Here is a 24,041-nt window from a genome sequence, read left to right on the forward strand (position 1 = left end):
CTGACTTCACTGGCTTTGTTCTAGGATCCGAGGACAGTACCACAGCAGTAAAGAATTCTCCCTGCCTTGACTACCGCCATGTGAGAGCCCTGGGTATCTCCGACACACAATCCAGGATTCTTCAGCCTTGATTCCTGGTCTTACGTTTCCTATTCTCGAAGGTTCATCAAAGTAACAGTCTTTCGTTGAAAAGGTGAAGGATACCTCCCTCCTTGCAATCCTCTTTGGTCGTGTCGTCTTTCACCTTGCATTAAAACTGCCATCTTGGAACTGCTGCTGCCTCGTGTGCATTGCCTTGCTCAGAGTGTGCTTTCATGCTCCACCTTTAATCTGTGTGGCAAGTGTAATGGAAGTCAGGTGTGTGTAATGGTCAGCAGTAATTGACTGACCCTGCCTGACCATGGTATTGGGACATGTTAGGTATACGGTTCGGGTGTTAGTCCGTTTTCTCTCGCAGTCAGCTGTCCGCGAAGAAATATTTGTGTTGGGAAAGGGGAGGGTGGGGGATTTGAGTTCCTAAATATCCTACTTGGTAGGACGGGCTAAAGGTGTTACAGGGAAGGGGACCACGTCTCCCCATCCGGTGTACCACATCCTGAAGACCAAGTGATCCTCCCGCACTGGTCCTCCCCGAGGAACTAGATCCAAAAGCGATGGCCGTGTCCTGGCCACCTGGATGACATATCCCCGGGGACTAGCGGGTGAGGCACCTTCAGGTTTACCACAGTGTGGACGGACCAGCCCCACTTTTCCCACTAGTCCACGCACGTTTTTCAGAGTGCACCTTCATATGCTCATTTCAGGTGAACCGACATTCAATCGGTATGTTAATGAGTCTACCCTTTTTGGGGGACTTTAACACTGGATCAAGGTCCGACAGTGCACAACGCAGACCAAATAGGCTGACAATTAATAGATTTTAGCATGCAACAAAGATGTGTTTAATTGTATAGCATTAGGAAGAGTCATTAACACTAGTCATAATTGAAACATATGTTCTGAATGCAATGCAGCATCACATGGTTAGGAGAAGTAAAGAGTCGAGCCAGTTCCACAATGAGTTTCATTGGCTTGCAAGTCACTGATACAGCTTTTGCAGCGGCCACTCAATCTAATGACCCAGCTTTCATGATTTATACCTCCGTCTCATGTTACATACACCGCCCCATATGGTGTTCTTCCATTGGACCACATCGTTGATGCCCCTTCATCCTACGCTTACTTAAAATAAAGTTTCATTCCTCCATTACCATTTGTCACCATCCCTTTACTCTTTACTGACTTCCCTTACCTGGCACGCAACCCCTTTCATTTGACCAGATTGCCCATTGACTAATTGCTTGTTCTTTTATTTTATTGTGTTATAGCTCATTACAAACTTTTCACAAGACAACAATTACATAACAAACAAAGACAATCCACGTTAAAATGCTTATCAAAAAGAGAAAAGAAAAAGATAAATATCTTGCAATAAAAAAGGACGATACAATTAATATATCCTTATATAATGAAAAGTGCACAACCAACGATATATAGTGGAGCGATTTACTCCACAAATCCTCTAAACACAATTTGTTGTTGCAGATAAAACTTGAATCAACCATACTTAAATCCCAGTATGCGGTGATAGAATGATTTTAGGACATGCCTCATGTGCCCATATTCGAACCACTCATCACTCAGCCCAGAATAGTCTGGAATCGGTGCTCAACAAGGATAATGTACCTATATGGCCCTGGCTGCACGCCCAATCCCACTGCACTGCTTTCTTCTTAAATAGCACTAATAAGGAACCTACGCCTTCCGACCAATCTTGGAGCATTGAGAGTTTAGCAAAAGATTCCTCCTTTTTAACCCTGAATTTGGACAAAGATCGACAAGAGCCCCTTAGTATTTCCACCCGAAGAAGAAACTGCACATTATTTTAATGAATAGATTACTTCTATTTAAACTAATAATCATACTTAGGGAGGATAGGCCCAGCTCTGTCCTTATGGCCTGTATAGGTGCCGCTGTGGAAAGACATAGGATACAGCGCCAAATACCCGCTTCACGCTGATTGGCCCATTGTGCATAGTTGGCATACGAACATTCTGATGCATACAAAATGCTGGTTACACATTTATGATGGTAAAGTGTTACTATCCCAATCAAGCTGAAGCCTGCACTAGAATTAACACATTTCTTCATCAGTAACATTGTAGCAATGGCCTTATCATGACGTTTCTTTAGGGCCATCAGCTCATGAGGAGGTGATTCGACCTTGTATCTGAGATACCTATAATTATGAACGCCATGTAAGGAGCTCCCAGGTGTCACTATCGTTGCCTTTTCTTTCTTAACCTTACCAAAGCACTAGCTTATTAACTCTGGCATATTGAATCCGTGCATTTGCACTTCTACATAAACCAACATACGTGGAGTCAAAAAAATCGCCAGATCGTCGGCTTAAGCCTGATGTAACATTTTCATATCACCCAATTTAGGAGGAAAATTATGGGTATTTGTTAAGAATGCACCAACATCTGACATGAACAATTTGAACAGGACATGGGTCAATATACACCCCTGTTTCACCCCTCTGGCTATGTAAACAGTGGCAGACTATTCATCTTCACACATGCAAAATTGTTTCCAAGCAGTAATTGACAGGTTAAGAGCAGGTCTTTTGGCATCTTCAACCTCTTTAACTTCCCGCATAGTAATGCACGATCAATTGCATCAAATGCTGAAGCGAAATCCACAAGTAATGTGTGCAGTGGTAAGGTGGATGGAGCCCAGGCCTGTCCTTGCAGGAAATTGAGAATAAACACATTTGGGCCTCATTAAGAGTATGGAGGTAGCCATGCCGCTTTTATCAGCATGACTGCCTCACAGAGAGCAGGAGTCACAGAGTGCAGGAGGGTCTCTCGTTGGCCACAACAGGCGTGGTGAAATCGCCCAGAATATAATCGTTCAGGATGGCAGGAGCTTTGGGACTAAATGAGCATGGTAATTGTTTTTTTTTTAAAACTTTATTTAACAATTGTGGTACATGACATTGCAACAACAACATAAATTGCATATATTTGAAACATTAGCTTTCGGTTTGGTTTCTGTACAGCATAAGTAGCATTTACTAATTTGATGAAGCACTTGGCCCTGCCGGGCTATTACCGTCTGAGTTGGCTTCACTCAGATATATTCTGAACAGGGCCCACATATCTTTCGGTTTTACTTGGACTCGGGATAGTCCATATATAATATTCTTCACATTAATTTACATACATCAGTTCTTTAAGGAAGTGATTCACTCCCTGTGCTCTTGCACTCTTCCATTTTTGCAATATACATTTCTTCGCCACTGCACATGTGATATTGAAGAGTCTCCTTGTTACCTCTGATTGTTTACCAATGTCCCCAAACAAGTATTTTCGCGGTGTGAGGTCTGCCGGTATCTGAGTTACTTCCTCCAGGATATTTGCAACCTCTCCCCAAAAAGCAAGCACATGAGGGCAATTCCAGTACATATGCATCGAATCAGCCCGGTCTGTCCCACATTTTGGGCACATACCAGACCCATTATTTGTAAACCTCGCCACCTTCTGGGGGGTATAATGCAGCTTGTTCAACATCTTAAATTGAATCAACCGGAGGCCGGCATTCATGGATACTTTCTTTGTCATTTCTCAGTACCTTTCCCATTGTCTATCCATTATATCTTCACCCAGATCTGCTTCCCAGGAGGCCTTCATTATATTTAATGTTGGGGTGCTGGTCTGTACGGCCACGTATAGCCCGGAGATGCTAGTTCCAGCCCGGGTTGAAAGGGTCAGTAGGCATGGGTGTGGCGGGGGCACATCTGGGAATGTTGGCCATCGGCCTTAAAGGCCAATCTCATTCTATGATATTGCAGAATCATCAGCTGATCCCTCCCCATCCCCGTCCCAAAGTCCTCTAATGATATAAACCTCCCGTTGGGGAATATGTCCCTGATTTTGAATTCTTCACCTGGGTCCCATTTGTTTTGTATACCAGGGTCGTATGTAGATGCTATGCCTGGGAAGTTCCAAAAAGGAGCCTCAGCATAATAAGGTGTCTTTACCCCAAGCCTTTGGAAGATTTTGGACCATGCCTGAGCTGTCGTACTAACTGGGTCAAATGGGCAGTCGTCTCTGTGTTTAATTTCAAAAATGACTGACCTTATGTCTGTTGGGCGCGCTGCATGTTTTTCAAGACAGATGTGGGGTGAGGTGTCGTGTTCGTCATACCAGTGCTTAACAAATTGGGCCTGTGCAACCAGATAATATAATTCAAAATCAGGCGCCGCTATGCCACCTTTATTGTAAGGCTCCACCATTTTTTCCCACTTCATCCTAGGCGCCCCCCCGCTCCAGATAAATTTCCTGCCAGGCCAGATCTGGATGTTAGTAAATATATACAATAATTTGGGAAGGATGACCATTTTTAATATGGCTACCCGGCCTATTAGTGATATGGGGAGTTTGGCCCAGAAGTGGCCAGTTTAGTGGCAATAGTAGACACCAGGGATTCATGGTTGTTCAAAAAAAGAGATGTTTTGTCTCCAGAAACTATAACCCCTAGGTATCTGATCTTGTCCGGGGACCATTTTAGACCAAGTGTATCGTTTGGGCAATTGGTAGCGGGGATCAGAGGGAAGATTTCAGATTTAGATCGATTAGTCTTATATCCTGAGTATGACGCAAATTTGTAAATTTCCTCCATTACTGGGCCCAGGTGTGTGTCAGGTTCTCTAATGTTTAACAGGGTGTCGTCGGCATAGAGGGATATCGACTGAGTAATGCCCGCCATCCATATACCTCTCTGTTTCTGATGTCCTCTAATTGCCGCTGCTACCGCTGGCTCCATAGTGAGCGCAAACAGTATGGGAGAGAATGGGTAGCCCTGTCTAGTGCCCCTCTTCAACTCAAACCAATCAGACATAGGGCCTCATTAGGACCCAGGCGGTAAGGGGTTTACGGCAGCGTAAACAGCGCCGACCCTTACCGCCTGATTCCGAGGTCCCTTAGCGCCATGGAGGATTTAACACCTGCTTTTAGCAGGTGTTAAAATCCATGGCGCTAAGGGACCTTGTTGTTAATTACGCCACCGTAATTTACGGTGGCATAATTAACGCCTTCCCCACTCCCATTATGCCCTATGGGGCAAAAATGGCAATGGGGAAGGGTAAATGGGGATTGGGGACTTACCGCCCCGCCAACCTCGGAATGGGGCGGTAAGTCCGCCAACCACCATGGCGTAAACATAGTTTACGCCATGGTGGTAAAGGTACGACCCAGGCGGTAACTTACCGCCTGGGTCGTAATGAGGCCCATAGTGTGGTTAGTCAACACCCTGGCTCCCAGGTTAGTGTACAGTACCTTGACATAGTTAAAAAAAAACTGGGACCCAGTCCGAACCTACCAAGCTCCATGAACAGGTACACCCATGACACAGAATCAAACGCATTTTTGGCATCCAGGGACACAGCCACCGCCTGAGCCTCCGGTTTGATTTGAGCCATTACGCCAAACAGCCTGCGTAGATTGAGCGCTGTAGATCTAGTGGGAATAAACCCGCATTGATCAGGGTGCACTAGTGCCGGCATGTGTGGTAGGAGTCTGTTGGCCAGGATTTTCGCGAATATCTTAGCATCACAATTTATAAGAGATAGGGGCTGATATGAGGACATCTCGTTGGGGGGACGTCTAGGCTTAGGGAGCACTGTGATTATCGCCTCTCTCATGGTTGGTGGTAGTGTCCCTATCTCTGTGGCCTCCTCCCACATGGACAGCAGTATTGGGGCGAGTTCTTCGCTTAGTTCCTTGTACAGTTCGATTCCCAGACCATCGGAACCAGGGGCTTTCCCATTACCCAATGATTTAATCGCTTCCTTAATTTCCTCGATCGTAAGGGGTTTGTCTAACTGTAGTTTATTCTCATCAATCAATTTTGGAAGCGTTATACTATCTAGGTAGAGTTGGATACCACTGGGGATTTTTAGGTCATGATTAGCATAGAGCTCTTTATAAAAAAGGGCAATTTCCCCATTGATATTTTCCTCACTTGTTTGTAGTATGCCGTCGCTCCCTATTATGCTGGAAATCAGGGTGCGGCCCTTGTCAGCTTTCAAGAGGTTAGCTAATGTGCGCCCCGCCTTGTTTCCTTCTCCATACCGGCGTGCTCTGACCGGAGTGGTCATGTACAGCAAATCCCTATTCGCTAGTTTATTAAATTCATGTAGGTTGCTATTAATCTCCGCAAGGGTGTTATCTTCGTGCAAGGATGTATATTGTTTTTCTAGTTCCCCCAGCCACTTTTCAACCTCTTCAAGTTCTTTCCTAACCGCCTTCAATAGCCCCGTGGACTTGGAAATCAGGATACCCCTCACCCACACTTTGAATGTTTCCCACAACATCGAGGGACTGTCCACCGAACCCCCATTGGTCTCAAAGAAGAATTCAACTTCGGTGTGCAGTTTCTCTACCACCCCAGGATCATTGAAGATGTCGGAAGGCATTCTCCATCTCTTGGCCGGGGTTTAAGATTCTTCAACGTCATGTCTAACTCTATGGGAGAGTGATCGGACAAGGTGCGGGGAAATATTTCACTTCCAGTAATTTGGTGCACGAGAGACGCCGACACCAGCCAATAGTCAATGCGGGATTCAGTGTCATGCACTGAGGAGTAAAAGGAATATTGTCGTTTTAGGGGGTGGATTGTTCTCCAGGTGTCTACCAGCTGTAGCTGTAAGATGATTTGTTGCAGAGTGTTGGCTGCTCTCGAGGGGTTCCTATGTGTGGAGGTTGAACGATCTAGTACTGTATCTAAAATAGTATTGAAGTCTCCTCCCCACACTATTTGCTCGCCCCCCCACGCACCAATCTCATGTAGTACATTTATGTAGAATTCAGGGTCATCTATATTTGGACCATATGTGTTAATGAAAATCATTGCTTCCCCACTGATGCTGCCCCAAAGTATAACATAGCGACCCATCGGGTCTATTTTACTCCTCTCAAACTGGAACCCAACGGACGAATGTATCAGGGTCAGTACCCCTCTCGCCTGGGAGGAGTATTCTGTGCAATATCTGTGAGCACCCCACCCTTTCAAGTACTCTGCATTGACTTTCTGAAGCGCATGAGTTTCCTGTAGCATAACAATGTGGGGTTGATGCCTTGTAATATAGGCTCCCACTTTCCTTAATTTGGTTCGATTCCCGGACATTCCAAGTGAGTAGTTTCAATCGGAGCCCTCGGGTTACCTTGACAGAGTTAGCCATATCTGTATTCCCAGTGTACATATTTGGCCTTGCTGCTATTCAGGAGATTTCCATGTGTTGCAACGTCACCACGTTTTTTAACTTGTGAGACTACTTCAACTGAGACCCAGACCCCACCTTTTCCCCCCTCCCCATTCAGTCATATGACATTTTAAACCCCCACCCACATCATCAACCCCAACATGACAATGCTGCCCCGCAATAAACTGTCCCCGAAACATGTGGAACTTTCCTGAGGGTCACTGATTGCGGCCATCTGGCCCGCTCTAGGCTGAGGCCCACAGCCCAGAAAAACAATTTTTAAGCTCAGCTCGTCACCATTACATATCTTCAAATGTCAATAATTTCTCACCATATGGTAGGCGATCGAGTCCTAGCCCGGTCTGGTCTCACCATTCACCTCTCGGTTATGAGTTCGCATTTTGGCTTTCCCCTCGATCTCCGGTGGGTAATGGAATGGAAGTCTCTACGTATGACATGGCGTCCGTGGGATTTTCGAAGAAATGTGCACGTCCCCCATGCTGTATTCTCATTTTTGCCGGGAAGATGAGGGCATAGGGAACATTTCGGATATGTAGCTGTTTTTTCACTCCTTCGTACAACCTCCTTTGCATTTGCACGTTGGTTGAGAAATCCGGATATATGTGGATTGTGCCCTCTTCATGGCGTAGGGTACCTTTTTCTCTCGACAGCCGGAGTATAGTATCCTTGTCTTGATAGTTTAGGAGACGCGCAATTATGGTTCGAGGTGGGGCACCTGGTTTCGGGAGTGGAGCTAGGGTACGATGGGGACTTTCGATCAGAAAATGATCCGAGAAGGAGTCAGCGCCCAGGATGTCTTTCAGCAAGGTCTCAACTTGTCTCTCCATGGGGCCCTTTCCGAATTTTTCCGACACCCCAACAATCCAGATATTGATCCTCTGGGACCTCGATTCAAGGTCCTCGCACTTGGTTTGAGTCTTTTGTAGCTCTGTTTGGAGGTGGGCTATATCTCGCCCGTGTTTTAGTATCGTGTCCTCGTTTACGCTTATTCTGTTTTCTGTTTCCGTAATACGTGCGCTCTCCTTTTCCACGCGCGCTTTTAGGGACCCTATCGTCGCCACTATATCATCTAGTTTAACGTTCACCACCATGAATCCATTCTGCACCAGCGCTGCCAGGCGATCGATCGGGTTGCTCTCGTGCCCATCAGATGTTGATGGTTCCCCTCCAGTTGCCCCTTGTGGCTGCGAACTGGTGAATGTATCCATCGGGCTGATCTTTTTCCCTCCTGTCCCCTTCCTCTCGTTGCGGCCCATAAGTCGCGGTTGTCCGTTGGGGGTGGACTGTGTGCTCCCACGTGGTATCTCCCACCGCACTTCCGTGTAGCTCAGGATGGGGAGAGAACGTTGTTGGTATGCCTGCCCTCAACACCAGGCAGTAGGGTTTTTTACAGGGGTAGATCCCGCTGGTCCGCACCCGTGGGAGCCACAGGTCACCCTTCCGGGTTGTATATGTTGGGGCCTCAGTGGCGATCTAAGCAGTGTCCCGGAGCAATGAGGGAGGTTTGCGTTGTTGCCCCGCTGCGCCCGCAACTTCTGAGGTTCAAGGCTTTTGCAGTTATACTGCACTTGGGGCGTGTGTATAGGATTAACGTTCAATCTCACATATAAGTGGGGTTGTTATAGGCGCTGTGGAGCACGACCCGAAGCTCTCCCCCCGCCGCAGCTGCGTATTGTGGAAGCCCGCCTCACGGGCATCGGTATTAGGGCCTCCGTCCCCGCCCAAAACCACTCACTTGGCGTAGTGGCGCTTTGAGCAGTGTCCCCAGAGCAATTAGGGAGGTCCGCGCCGTTGCCCCCCATTGCTGCACTTTCTGAGGTTTTTTTGCAGTTACACTGTACTCGGGGCATGTGTATATTCTCCCCTTCCTTCACGTGGTGGTGGCCCAACGGGGCCCCAAGATGTCTCCGCTGCCAAATATTAATGTTCAATCCCCCATATAAGTGGGGTTGTTGCAGGCGCTGTGGAGCACAATATGAAGCTCTCCCCCGGCCGCAGCAGCGTGTTGTGAAAGCCTGCCTCACAGGCAGCAGTATTAGGGCCTCCGTCCCCGCCCAAAAACCACTTACTAGGCGTCAGTCCATGGCGGGGGGCACCTCCGGGTGTAGTCCTTCCACCCAGGGGGCCGCGAGCAGCGTCACCAGCAGTCGCGGGCCGAGGCCGCGCTGCGCACCCAACGCGGTCTCACCAATTGGGGTCCCCCGCGTCCAATGGGTGCACCTTCTCCCGCTGCCTTCTGTCACTGGTCGTGGGGAACGATCGCTGGTTCTACCACGATCATCTCGGGGCCAGGCGATCACACAGCTCTCCTCGCGTATCAGGATAGTGGCAACCTCGCGGTGCCCCTCCCCCACTGCGGCCGGCAATCCAGGTGCTCGTGGAGCTTCCAGGCGGCAACACGGGTCCCTCGCAGCCGCCGAAACTGCCGGATGCAATATCTCTGCAGCGCAGTCCTGGTTTTTCACTGCTCTTCCACCAAGATACCCTTCACGTTTCTCGCCTCCGGATGCTTGCTTCTGTTAGGGTCTGGGACGAAGCTGGAAGGATTTCTTTTCTTACAAGGATTGTTTCTGGGCTGGAGCTCTCAAACTAGGCGTCCATGTTTGATGTGCGCAACAGCACCCTCATGAGCATGGTAATTGTTGAACTTCAGTCTGTAGTGATAAGCAAAGTTTAAGTCATTAATTATTATTATCAATCTCTGTTGAGGAGTTGCCAAGGCCAGGTTGTGAAATGTTATCAGCAGTATACACAGTTTACATTTTTAGGCTTCTTGGTTTAGAGTAGCATTTGTAGTCAACGGCTGCATGCTTTTTTTGTTGCTGTAGTATCTGGAGACTCAGGGCCAATATGTTGCAATCCCTGTATAGATTTATCATTTTAAGCAAGTTTACCTCCCTGACACAGATTATACATTCTTATGGGCGGCATAAATGAGAAGAAAAAGGAGTGTTTAGTTCAGGCTCTCTTGCGACCTTTATAGTTGGATTATAGGTGTCAGGTGAAAAAGTCTTCCCTTATTCAGCAAGGTTTGCCACCACACCGCCCAGATTTACAGTGACTCTGTGCTGTTATGGAGCTTTTAAACCCCTCCTCCAAAAGTGAAAACACTGCCAGCAGACTTTACACTGGGCCTGATCACGACCTCGGCGGTAACGCTAACGCTACTAGCGCGGAGGCTATTAGCGCGACCGCCATAGCCCCCGGCGCTAATAGTGCGGGATCACGAGTTAGGCGGACTTGGAAGTCCCCATTCCCCATTGAGCCCATTCGGTAATGCCCCATTCCCCATTGGGCTCAATGGGGAAAGTTTGCGCTCTTACCGCCGGCGGATTTCCCCAAGAGCTGGGGCGAAATCCGCCAAAGCCCTGATTCGGCAGACCCTTAAATCCGGCGGTAATAGCGCTACCGCCGGATGTAAGGGTTACCGCCGAGGTCGTGATCAGGCCCACTGTCTCCAGAATGCCAATTGCCACAAATGCCAATTGTCTCAACTTTCCTCCAGCCCCTTCCATTGACCTGGCTCACATGTACATGGAAGATCATATTTATTTGTTATGTATGACACAAGAAGGAGTTGTGGTCGGGCACTTGATGGTAATTTTAGCTATGGGATCTGTCCATAGACAACACAGCAAAAGACGCCGAGTGGACTTGTCATTTATTGTGCTGACATGTTGCACTTTCTTGTGAATTTTGCGGCATATTTCATTTCATGGAAGCAGGGGTAACTGTGTGGGGTGTCATCCATGGATATGGTGATGGAGAGGGTAGAAGTACAACCAATAAAATGTATTTGTTTTGTGAATGAAGCGGAGGAGCTTTCCTTCAAAATACAAGTTTGGAGGTTGATTCTGTGAGTCTAGTTCCATGTGGCCCAAGGATATATCAGAGTTAAGAATACTTTCTTTCTTTATATTCAGGGAGGAACAATCCTCTTTTGATCACAAAAGAAAGTACAATAGAGAAGAAATCAGATTTGACGGGAAGCATTGAGTTTCTTACAATGCAGTGAGTTTGAGTGACATTCTGACCAGGTCGTTGAGGGTGGGGGTGGGGCGGTATACATGGAAATGTCACTGGGGACAAATCATGGGTGGACATATATAGATTAAGGACAACCAACATTAGGAATTTTTTAAGTGCAAGTAGGCGGTATGGACAGCTGTGTTATGGATGTGAACTGGAGGCTTACAGCCCTTTAAGATGAGTAGCGGTACCCTGGAGATAGATGGGGATGCAGATTTTATTCATACATCAATAATAAAGACGACACGAATAGTTAGGCAAAGTTTGTCTGTTTTAATGTCAAGGATCTTAAAACAGGGAGTACAACGAACATCAGCAATCGCTCGATACTCTGACTCTAACTTCTTCATAAAAAACTTGGGCTTTTGTACACAAAAGTGCACATCACTGACGTTTTGACTTGCGTCATCACCAACGGCCTCCTACGTGCAAACTACAAAAACCTATCGGGAGGTGGGAATGGTTCTAAGTTAATAACCAAGCATAGGTTCCATATCTGTATAGAGTAACAGAAAGAGGCAATTGGATAGTTATCAGGTGGGGCAACTAAGCCCTCCTTCAAAATGGCCACTATGAACGTCACTAAACGTACGACGCCTCATTGGCTACACTCACTATAGGACCCCTAACTACGTGGTCCCCTACAATTGGTTGGCATCTAAACCCCGTCAGTACTTTTCCTACCTACGTTAGCAGCACGCAGACTGAACAACCAGGTGCGGATAAACTCACCTTAACACCAGCTTCCCACCAATTAAAATATCAATCATCATCACCTCCATGGTCCAGTTTCAATTAGCACTTTGAAGTTGACCTTGAGTTTGTACTGTGTTCTGAGAATGTTTAAAGGAGTATAGGCACTAGCCGGCTTCCGTGTGTAGGTGTGATCATCTTGCTCGTCCAACTTCCTCTATCACATGACTGGACACCATAAAACTGAGCCAATTTCGTGTATTTGATTTTATTTTCAATAGTCCTCTGACATCTTTTGCTTGACCTCTCTGAACAGGAGCTTCTGTTCTTTCATGTTAATTGTATCCAATGTCAGCCAATTCCAGTTTCATAAAACCTTGGCTTTCTTGGCTCAGTGAACTCCTTAACTGAACTTTTATTCTTTTTAATTCAATCTCTCAACTGCAACACTAGAATGAGGCCTTCTTGCTTGTTCAGTACTGCTTTATACGTAGTGAAAACATGTATTCTTTATTTGTCCATATGTATCTATTGAGTTATATATGTATATGTTGGCGCTTGCCACGGTCTAATCTATTTAAAAGCATGTGGCTAGCTTCATGATTGCTTTGCTGCTTGCGTTTCATTGCATCTGTACATGTTTAAACTAAGTATCTTCACCAGGTTTGTGGCATAAGTCTCTTCATCTTGATCCCAAGATGTCACTTATCCTTGGCATCTTCTTGTACCTTATAAATCGCCTGCCTCTCTGGTCCGGTTATCTTTCTATATAGGTGTCGATTCAACTTTGTATGACATCACTATTCATCTTTGTCATTTAGTTTCTTTGTTTCTTCAGGAATCTCGTTCAAATGGCCATCATATTGTCTTGGATGCAAGTATGGTTTCCTCAATGGGTACTTTACCTCCCATATTCTGTTAGGTATAGGTATTCTTATGGGTACTGCACAGAGCCCACGCTCTTCTCTTTGCTGGTTTAACTGTTCAGTATACGTCACATACTATGGTTCATATGTTTCAGGTAATGTAGGCGGGGCAGTTGGAGTGGGGGTACTTGGCTCCTCCTCTACAGATGTGACCATGATGGATGTAATGCTAAAGTGGGGGCAGAGCAAGTGAGGGGCCGAGGCAAGGGAAACATGTTAGCTAGAAGGCAGATGACAGGTAGGTTAAGAAGGTATCTCGGAGATGAGGAGGTAGTCTTTTAGTTTAGTTTTTGAACAAATCCGTGGGGACTATTTCTCGGATGCCTGAATACTAGTGTTCAGAGTAGTAGGTTTCGTAACAGTTTCCCTCACACAGTATTGAAGAGGGTGGAATGTCTGATCTGATCTGATTGAAGGCTGAATATTCTCAGAGAGAGTCTCACTTGACTAACGTTTGGTAAAGTGGTGCGTTATTAACGCAGCACCTTGGTGTTGGAGTTATTCGTGGAAACTAAATCCCCTCCCTCACCAGCTGTGTGTTAAAGGATCTTCGCTTGAGCCACTCGGAAAAGGTGCACTATTGCTCAGTCCAAGCAACTTTACTTTTACATGGTGGCCAAATTTGTCAAGAGCCGTTGAAATAATAACAGGCTGTATTGCGTAAATTGTAGAGTTGCAGGCTGTGGCAGTCAGGCGAAGAAGAGAGATAAACAATACCCCTAAACTACCTCCAACCACCTTTAACTGCTGCACCTGCACTTGCTCGCCAACACTTGCGTGGCTGCACTTTGTGCAGCATTAGTGAATATATAGGCCTCTCCCTTTCAGTGACATCGCCAACCTCTATAGCACATAAAAAGAGAAGTATTCTCTTGTATCGCTCCTTTGGTCGACTACTGCTGCAACGGCACGCACTGGCCCAGCACTATCGCATTACATATTCACCTCCCAGCACCAAATCACTAGGAATTACATTACACTTTCCTTCAAGATTTGCATTGCCAAAAAAAAGGGTTTATTCCAGCTCACTCAACTACGCCATTCAACGCTCACTCAGAGTTTAAATCCATTACCCAGGCCCTCGTCCTGAACCCTCCCGTATGCTGGTAATTCATTTCTCAAAAGGTGCCACAGCTTTCACCCAGGAATAAATCCTGCAGGGCACCAGTGTTTAGAAATTTAAAAAACTTTATTTTTAAAAATCATTTTTTTAAAACACAATTTTTTCACGCAAATGGGAGCAATACATACAAGATTCCCAAACACATTTCATTTTTGTGTATTTGTTTATTATTTGTATCGCACACCTAACCCTGAGGTCCCTGGGTGCTGGAAAACCTGAGAATGGCACAGGCATACATACATAGGATACATAGGATAGCAACAATCAGGTCGACCAATGGTTACAGATAGGTCTGGTAGGCAATAAATACATGTAAGAGCATGGGAGTCAGTACAATGAAGACATAAGTAACAGTCAGTTGAAAGCATCTGTGGTTGGATTGTGGACTGTGACTTCAAAGGATAGGCTTATCAGTGAGCCAACTCTTTACTCTGGATCTAAAAGCACAGAAGGTGGGTTCCATTCTGATGGTAGGAGGCAAGGAGTTCCAACATATGCTGCTTGACCTGGGAAGCTAGCTCCTCCCACAGTTTTTAGGTTGAACCTTGGTACTGTGAGACAGTGGGCCTCATTACGAGGTTGGTAGTCCGGCAATACCAGAGCCGGTAAGGCAATACCGGCCTCCAATACCAGTCCGTAGTATTACAACTCTAGACGCCGGTCCCACCGGCATCGACAAGGACCAGCTGTGGCCGTGCACCACCGTACCACCATGCGGGAGCGCGTGCGGGTGGCGTGCTCGTAATACCGGCATCCTGCAATGAAGAGGACACCACAAGTCACACGGACATGTACATACCGGCATCGAGATGCCGGTAAGAAGGGCCACCATGATGCCGGCAATACCGGAATCGCAGACCACCCGTTAACAGCAAACTTATGTGTAACCAAGTGCCACAGGTGCATACAATCAGCACAGGTGGAGGCAATGGAGTCAGGGCCAGCACAAAAGGAGCACACCCACACACCATACCCCTTTCCAAACCAAAATGCTACCACTTGCACTTGCCATACTGGGGCTGGAGGACATGCCTGCACTGCTACTCCTTGGGCAGGCAGTACAACAGGCAACACAGAGGAGACGCAGGAGGAGAAGGAGGGTGAGACTGGTCCAGCAAATCCCACTAGTGCAGGTAGTTGTTCCCCGCAGACAGCCATCAATTCCACATATAAGGGCCAATCCATTTGACTTAAACCCAGCACAGATCCACACCCTGTACCGGCTAGACAGGAACACCCTCACCAACATAGTGGAATTAATATAGGAAGAGTTGGTCAGCCTGATCAATATCTGCACAGCCACCCCCCCCTCTGCTGAAGGTGGCATCTGTTCTCCACTTCCTGGCCACAGGCACTTACCAACACACAGTGGGCCAAATGCATGGCATGTCGCAATCATGCTTCTCCGTTGTGCTAAACCAAGTGCTGGATGCACTACTGAATCACGCAAGTGCCTACATATCCCTACCACGAACACCACAGGAGCATGCCCAATTTACCTGGTGCCCTCGACTGCACCCACGTATGATATGGCATTTGTAACGCGCCTATACACAAGTGTTTCAAGGCGCGACGAGGCAGGGCGGGGTGGACAGGGGGAGACAGACAACGATCCTACTAGGCCAGGTGTCATTCAGATCGCGCACGTGCAAGGGTAGAGGGGAAGGGAAAAGTGCAGGGGGAAAGGGAGAGGGGAAAGTGCAGAACAGGGTTAGTAGAATACAAGATAAATAATATGGGCCAGCTGGTGGCAAGTGCAAGGTAAGTGCAGTTGGTAGTCCCACATGCCGTGGAGGTGGTGTGCCACAATCGGAAGCTATACCACTGCATCAATGTGCAGATGGTGTGTGATGCCAGCCAGATAATAACACATTGCTGTGCCAGATACCCAGGATCCACGCATGATGCCATGGTGCTGCGGAACTCCTCACTACCCCGCTACATGGAAGGAGACGTCATACAAAGTGGCTGGCTATTGGTTGAGTCTCCCTGGGCCATGGGAAGAGAGGGATGGGGCGGGCACATGCATATGCAAGGGGAATGCCCCCTGGGCATGGGAAGAGAGGGATGGGGGGGCTACATGCATATGCAAGGGGAATGCCCCCTGGGCCATGGGAGGAGAGGGATGAAAGTATCTTGAGTTATCCGCCGCCACACAGCCCTCACATGTGCGTACAGAATGTACCTAGCCAAAATGCATCGGGGAGCCTGGTGGTTTGAATGCCTAGGACCCTAAGTCATGTATGTCACCCAAGGCTCGCACCATGGATTGGCATGCACTGTACAGGGCTGATAGTCATGTGGATGTGGCTGCCATTGATGGAATTGTGCATATGAACTTGAAAGATGTACAGGCTGAGCACAAATGGCAACTGAGCATTATCCTTACACATACCTCCTTCTGCTCCCATGTAGGTGATGCTGGATATCCTCTGAAGGCGTGGCTACTCACCCCTGTCAGGAATCCGCAGAACAGGCACGAGGAGGACTTCAATCGTGCACATACACGCACGCGTGTGGTCACTGAGCAGATGTTTGGCCTTTTGAAGGCACAGTTTCGCTGCATCAGCAAGTCGGGAGGGGCACTCATATACAGGCCTGAGAAGGTGGGCAAGATACATCATGGTATGTGCAATGCTGCATAAAATGTGCATCTGGCGGAACGTACCCCTGCCACCTGACATGGAGCTGCCATCACCTGGTGAAGTAGAAGGAGAGGAAGGAGTAGATGTTGGACACAGGCGAGGATGCGATACACTTGAGGGTCGTGCAGTGCGGCAATTAGTCATAGACCAATCATTCAGATGTACTTGGATGCAGAGGGTGCCATGTATTGGGAACTGTGGGCACTGGGTGTGTGGGTATATGGGCACAGTTCACTATGAAGCAATACATTGACAAACAACAAATAAGCAATGTCCACGCATGTGACGTTTTGTACACAACAGGTGTATTAGAGAGATTTTTTGTACAACATGATTCAACAATCCATGACCCCAACACCCCTTTCCCTCCCCCACCACATAACCGCCTGCCCCCCAAAACCCCTCCCCCTACCCCGCACACACCCCCACGCCTCCCAACACCCCCAGTACTACACCCACCACCACCACCCTCCACCCTCCCCCTAACACCCAAAGTCAACAATGGCACAACATGTGTCTGCATGTATTCGGAAAGAGAATCTGCAGGGTGGCCCTGCTACTATGGAGCCCCCTTCGGAGGTGCGGTTGGATATCTGAGCGCTGTGCACTTCGCAGGGACCTGCCTGGAACTCGCTGGCGTGGTCGATGTGGATGAGCCAGATGGTTGTGACCCCAAAGCTGGAGTTTGCCGCTGCTCCATGCGATCAGCAATCCTGGTGAGGATCTATCCCAAGGCATTGAAGCCATCGCACACTTGCTGTGCACTTGAATTGATGGCCTGGATTACGGCCGCAGTGCTGTCATGGATGACACAGCGTGTTGTCTGCCCTTCAGCAAGGTACTGCTTGACATAGCCTTGCATCCCCTCCTGCCGGCCCTCCATCCTGGACAGACGTCCCTCAAGGTCCAGTATGGCAGTGTGGGTGGTGGTTGGTGGGTTATGTGGTGGTACTGCATGCAATATGGGGCTGTGCAATGTCGGAGACCACTCACCATGGCTGCCCTGTTCGGATGAATCCCGGCGAGGTGTGTCCTGTGGGGTGACCTGCGGGCTTGGTGTTCGACCTACAGGCTCTGAGTGGACAAGTCCTGCATTGCTGTCATTGTCAGGGTCAGCTTCCCCGTCAACACTATGCTGTGCCGATGCAGCCATCTCCCCAATTGTGCTTGCAGCAGCAGACTGTGTGCCATCGTCCATGCCAGATGTGTCCTCGCCTGTGTCGATTGTATGTCCCGGGGTGCAGGGGCAGGTGTCTCCTCGTCCTGTGTGGGTTGCAGTGTGGCTGGTAGGGCACTGGTTGGTGTTCCCTGTGCCGCTTGGCCCATCCTTGGCCACTTGAAGTAGATGGTCCTGTGCCATCACCTTGCCTCCTTGCCCTTTTGGCTGGTGTTGTGCACTTTGCTGTGCTTCTTCGCTGTCTGCATCCGTACCTGTGGGGGACAGAGAGTGGCAGGGCATCAGTGATGGTGGTGCTTGCATCATGCATGCGTTTGTCTTTGGGCAGGTGGCGCCATGTGATCAGTTGCATGCCTGGCTTTGCAGCGGACTGTGTACATGCAAGGTTGGCTGCTGTTGGGCCTTGATGTGTGTTGGGAGTGATGTGTTGTGTGACACGTGCAGGTCATCTGTGTGTTGTGTGTGTATTTGTTAATGTTAAAGGACATTTGTACTGCGCACTATCACCACCGGAGTGGTCCCCTGGTGCACTGGCGGCTCGGAAAGAGGAAGGGAGGGTGGGTTAGTGAGAGAAAGCAGGAAAAGTGCAAGAGACCAGTGATGTGCTGTTGGCGGTATCAGCCCGGTGGGTCCGTTGGCTGGGCCTAGGGTGCTTGCGGCCGGTAGTCGTTGTGTACTGTTGTAGACGTCTATGTGTTTTTTATTATTTTGTGTTGTTGCAATGTAGTGAAGTTTGTGTGGTTTGTTGTGCTGTAGGTTTGTGGTTGTGTTTGTTTGGAGTTTGAGAGGTGTGTGCAGAGGAGGGAAATTGTTAGTGGAATTGGTTACTTGGCATCTCTATCCGGAATTTGTGTATGGGCGCAGCATGCAGCATGCATTGGGATGTGATAGTGGTGGGCCCTGCATGTGTATATGGATATGTGTAGGTGTGCATGATGGGCAATGTATTGGCTGGCATTGCTGTCACATTTGGAGGTCAATGGTGATGATTAGTTGTCGTGTGTTTGTAGGGACACTCACCTTCATCTGCCGATGTTGGCACACCAAACTCAGCTCCACCGACTCCTTCAGTAAACTCCACATCTATGACTGAGCTGCAAGTCTCTTCCCATCTGGCCAATTTCACTGGTGAGTGAGGTCCTCCACCTGTTGCCAGCCCCTGGCTCCGATTGGCCGACAAGATGTTCCGTACTCTGAGCCTGAGGTCATCCCATCGTTTTTTGCAATTGCGCACTGTGCGTGCGGTGGTGCCGACTTCACTTACTTTCCGGGCTACTTCTTCCAAGATGGCCTTCTTCTTCAGCTGGGCTGGACGCCTGAGGTCGCTGCAGAACACCACATCAGCATTCGCCACTAGCGTGTCAGCTAACATGTTCAGCTCCTCATCTTTGGACCGTGGTTTACGCAGGCGGGCAGTGCCTTTCTGGATAGACTTCGACATTATGTCCGTGGTGTGCTAGGAGTTCTGGTGGTGAAGGTCCTGTATGTGGAGGATGGCAATGGATTGTGTTTTTGAAGATGGCTGCCTAAGCATTTCCCGTTCCGGCGCAATGACGTTACTTCCGGGTCCGGTAATAACGGGCCCGTTCTTAGCACTATGTTAATACCGATACCGCTATTTGGGGGTTGCGGAGGCCGGAGCTGTTATGTGCGCATTCGTTGATGCCGCTATCTGGGGGTTTGAGGGTTGTTACTGGCATGCCGGTACAGCCATTACCGGCATGTAGGGGTGCGCGTGCTCCTGCACTCTTAATCACCCACAGTTTGAGGGTTCGAGCCAAGACGGACATGTTATTAACGGCATGAGGTTAATGGCTGCTTTTTAGCGCCAATCTCGTAATAAGGCCCAGTGTGAGTGGAGAGATCTGGTAGGTCGTGCTGGTTGGTGTTTGGAGAATTTGTCTGACAAGTACTTAGGGGCTGAGTTTGACAGGCATTTGTGGGTGATTGCCAGAGTGTGAAAAGTTATTCTATCACGCACAGAGAGCCAGTTGGTCTCCCGTTGGTCTCCTATCTGAGGCTTGAGATGTGGCTAGATCTGGGAATGTTTAATGCTGATCTCAGGGCGTTGTTTTGTAGGACCTGTAGCCTGTTAAGATTCTGTTTAGAGGATCCTAGAAAAAGTGTGTTGCAATGCTCAATCTTTGATAGCGCTAAGGCTTTGGCTATCGTAGTACAACTGCTGGGGGTTAAGTATGATTTAGAGGCATTGATCAGCTTGTTGGTGTAGGCTGTAGATGACGCAACAGAGCTAACCTGTTTCTTTAGGGACAAAGTAGAATCAAGATAAACTCCTAAAGTTTTTAGTTCCTTGGCAACTTTCCCATCAATATTCAAGGATATGTACTTTTAGGCGTGCCTGAGTGCCGACAATCAAGAGCTCTGTCTATTTGTCATTGAGGCAGAGGCTGTGAGCATCCATCCAAGCCTGGATTTCCAAGTAGATTTCATTAACTATCTTGGAGTCCTCATAATAGCGGCCTGTGAGCGTGATGAGCACCTGAGTGTTATCTGCGTAGTTCGTGTAGATGACACCCATGTTATCCAAATGATCAGAGGAGCTTCGTGAATATGTTGTAAAGCGATGGATAGGGATTGGGTCTGCTGAGGTTGAGAAAGCTCTGGTAGTTCGATTGGATAAGAAGGATTTGATCCAGTTGGATGCCTTGGTGGAGAAGGCAGCTGCTGTAGTCAAATATTCAGTGAGGATCTGGTGATCGACCAAATCAAATGCAGCCGAGAGGTCTAACAACAGTAGGATGGCTAGGTTACCTTTGTCTTTAGCCTCGTCCATCTGTATTTTCAGGTCTAGGAGGGCTGTCTCTGTGCCATGTCTGGGCTGAAAGCCAGATTGTCGGAGGCGAAGTAGGTTATTATCCTCCAAGGGTTTCTGGATTTGCAGGTATGCAACTCTGTCCAGAATTTTTAAGAGGAAGGGGACGGTTGTGATAGGCCTATAGTTTGTTGGTATGCTAGCGTCTAGGATTTCTTTAAGAGTGGCATGACCCAAGCCTCATTGAGGTTGTTAGGGACTAGGCTGGCATTGAATGAAAAATGTATCACTGTGGCGATGAAGGGGGACAATTCTTTGGCACCTTCCTTAATCATAGGGGCCAGGCAGATATCTCCTGGACATCTTGAGGGTTTTAAGCCTCTAATGATGTCTTCCACTTCTTTAGAAGTGACTGGGGAGAATGCAAATGGCGGGCACTGAGGAGCTTGTTGCTCAGGCGAGTGCTTTGTAGAAGAGCCACTCGTGAGGCTGCTCTTTTTAGCTTCCATTTTGATTTGAAGTGACGCTATTTTGTCAGCTAAGGTTTGTTGGATTTTGGCACAGTCCTCTGTTGGCGGTGCTGGGGATTCCAGTTCCCTGGCCGGTCCGATAGCACAGCGAGTAGAGCCCTCGCTTTGACATCTGTGCAGAGACTGCTGATGCAGGTTCGAATCCCGGCAGGGCCAAACTCGCCCTTTCATCCTTCCGAGGTCGATAAATGAGCACCACACACAGTGAGTAATAATAAGCAGTGCTCAGATAACCGAGGGTTCGTAGTGCTATATAAATGCTAAATTATTTATTTATTAATTATTAGGATGCGGAAGAACTCCTTATTCCCCGATTTAGCATAAGGATTCTAGTATTCTAGGTATCTTTTTTGGTGGTGAGGATGGCTTATTTGTAGGAGGCAGCTGCTGTGGTGAACATTGCCTTGTTGTGATTGATAGGTGATTTTCGCCGTATAGTTTAAGCCACTCTTTTAGCGCTCCTAAGGATTTTTTAGTTCTGGCATGAACCATTTGTTTAGGTGGGTAATTGGTTTGGCCTTTTTTAGTTTGAGCCGTGCAATGATGTTCAGGGCTGACTCTAAGGTATTGTTATAAAGGTCCACTAAATTATTTGAATCTAGGTTCTTATAGCTGTTTGCGTCCAGGATGTTATTGATTAAAGGCCGTAGGTTAGGCAGTGTTATGTTCCGGGAATTTCTAGAGAAAGTTGGGGGGGCAATAATAGGGTTCAGGGGTGTTGTACTCTGGATGGCAAAGGATATGTAGTGGTGGTCTGACCAGGCAATGGATTCATTCTGAAGTATTTTAGTGGCGCAGTTAAGGTCTGACAACCAATCCAGAGTTCAACCCTTGATATGCCTGGGCTCTGTGATTCTGTGCTTAAAGCCAAGCTGGGAGATGGTGTTTTCCAAAGCTAGGGCGTTGGTCTCATTGGGATCCTGGAGCCCTAAATTAAGGTCTCCAAGTAAGATGATTTGAGAGCCTAATTTAACATTAGAGGATAGGAGGTCTGTGATATCTTCCTCGAAAGAGGAGATGGGACCGGGTGGGCAGTAGATGAGGTGCATAAGGATAGTTTGGCTAGCTGTTAGCAGGATTTTACCTGATAAGAGTTCAGCAGTTGGTAGGCTGGTATGGGAGGAGGCTCTGAGGCTCAGATGGGCTGAAAGGGCAAGGGAAAGTGCGGGGCCTGTTGAAGCCAGGTTTCTGTGATGGCGAGACAGACCAGGTGGTTTGCAGAGATGAGGTCTGCAATATTGAGTGCATGGGCAACTAAGGAACGTGCATTGATCAGTGCACCTTTGATGGTAGGAGGTGTGGCTGCAGATAGTGGTCCTCCCGTGCTTGTCGCAGCAGTATGTGAAGGATTGCTGGTAGGGGTAGTGGGAGTCGGAAGATTAAGTATCTCTGTAGTTGCTGCTGAGCACGTGGTTGACAAGTGCTTTTTGGGTTTAGATGGTGGGAGTTGATATGGCGTTCTTACAGTCACCTTATGGTTAAGGAAGCAAGATCCTAATCTCTTGTTTCTGGTGTTCACGGGGCATGGTATTAATGGAGTAGGTGGTGTGGCAACGCCCTGGATCCATTCTGCAGGGCTGAGTGAGTTGTTGGGGAAATCCCCGGGGAAAGTGACATCTACGGGAGTGTTGTTTTTGCCGGATTGGAGTGGAGGGAGGAAGTTGGTAGGCGTGATTAAATGTAATAGTGGGAGAATTGAGGCCATAGTGAGGGCGACTCCGTGGAAGGCGGCCATGAGGGCAGAGAGATGGTGTCCTGAAAAGCGCCCTTAAGAGTATAGGGGTGGGGAGCCCTAGTGATCCCACTAGTGTGCGACGGGTGGTGTTCTGGGACTTGGCACAGCAAGAGGAAATGGGCTGAGGATTGTGATGTCCCAATGACCTAGATGCATAACGCAATGCGCAGTCTCATTGTGGATTGTAAAGACGTATCACCGTAGTAGATGCAGTGGCTAGATGCTTGGTCCTGGCGACCTATAGGCATATCATGATACAGATTGTTGACTATGAGGTACTAGTGACCTGGGAGTGTAACAAAATGTGCAGGCTAGGTAGGTATAACACAAAGCAAAGGCTAGGTAGATAGAACACAAACCATAGGCTGGTTGTGAGAAGTGCGTGCAGCAAAGCCCTTCAGGAACACACAATCCAGCGAAGAGGTAGACACTGCAGTGGGTATGGCGCCGTGGAGCTGCTGAGGCAAGCCAAAACGAACGCCAGAGTAGCCGCAAAGCAGAAAAGAACAGGCCGGAAGACCGCAACCAGCCGGTGGGCTGCAGCCAAGACATAGGAGGTAACTGGGTGGCTGAGTCTGTGGTTGGGGGTCCCCAGAAGGTGAAGGAACCCCTCAAAAGCATAATCAATGAAAAGTGGGGGTAAGAAGACAGTCACTATGTGATCCTAAGGGACAGTTTACCAAGATATAGTAACAAGGGGGAAAAAAAAAAAGAGTCTGAGACCGTTCTGAGAGAAGGACATATCAACTGATAAGAAGGCATAGGGCCTCATTACATGGTAGGCTGTGGACCAAGGTGCTAATAGCACCTTGGTCCATGCCGGTAAAATACTGGCACCGCCTTGGTGTAAAGGGGAATTACCGCCCTATTCCAAGGTTGGCGGGGCGGTAATTCCCCCTTCCACCATTGCCCTTCCCCATTCCCATTTTTGCCCCATAGGGCATAATGGGAATGGGGAAGGTGCTAATTACGGTACTGCAAATTTGCGGTGCCGTAATTAGCACCAAGGTCCCTTAGCGGGTTGGTTTTTAACGCCTACTAAAAGCAGGCGTTAAAGTACCAACCCGCTAAGGGACCTCGTAG

The 24,041-nt window shown here is 48.1% G+C and overlaps 1 protein-coding gene across 1 annotated transcript in view; it reads right to left on the reverse strand.

The window, feature by feature from the left end:
• LOC138487539 (zinc finger protein 850-like) overlaps window positions 1-24,041 on the reverse strand; it is a 230,537-nt gene that overhangs the window by 100,645 nt on the left and 105,851 nt on the right. Inside the window, exons 3-4 of the mRNA XM_069614028.1 lie at window positions 17,498-18,174; window positions 5,425-6,529 (exon numbers count right to left, since the gene is read on the reverse strand). Of these exons, the coding sequence (XP_069470129.1) occupies window positions 5,425-6,529; window positions 17,498-18,174 (1,782 nt within the window). The remainder of the gene's footprint in view (window positions 1-5,424; window positions 6,530-17,497; window positions 18,175-24,041) is intronic.

Source organism: Ambystoma mexicanum, chromosome 9 (assembly GCF_040938575.1).
Source record: "Ambystoma mexicanum isolate Mex_15411 chromosome 9, UKY_AmexF1_1, whole genome shotgun sequence".
In the NCBI taxonomy this organism is placed as follows: domain Eukaryota; kingdom Metazoa; phylum Chordata; class Amphibia; order Caudata; family Ambystomatidae; genus Ambystoma; species Ambystoma mexicanum.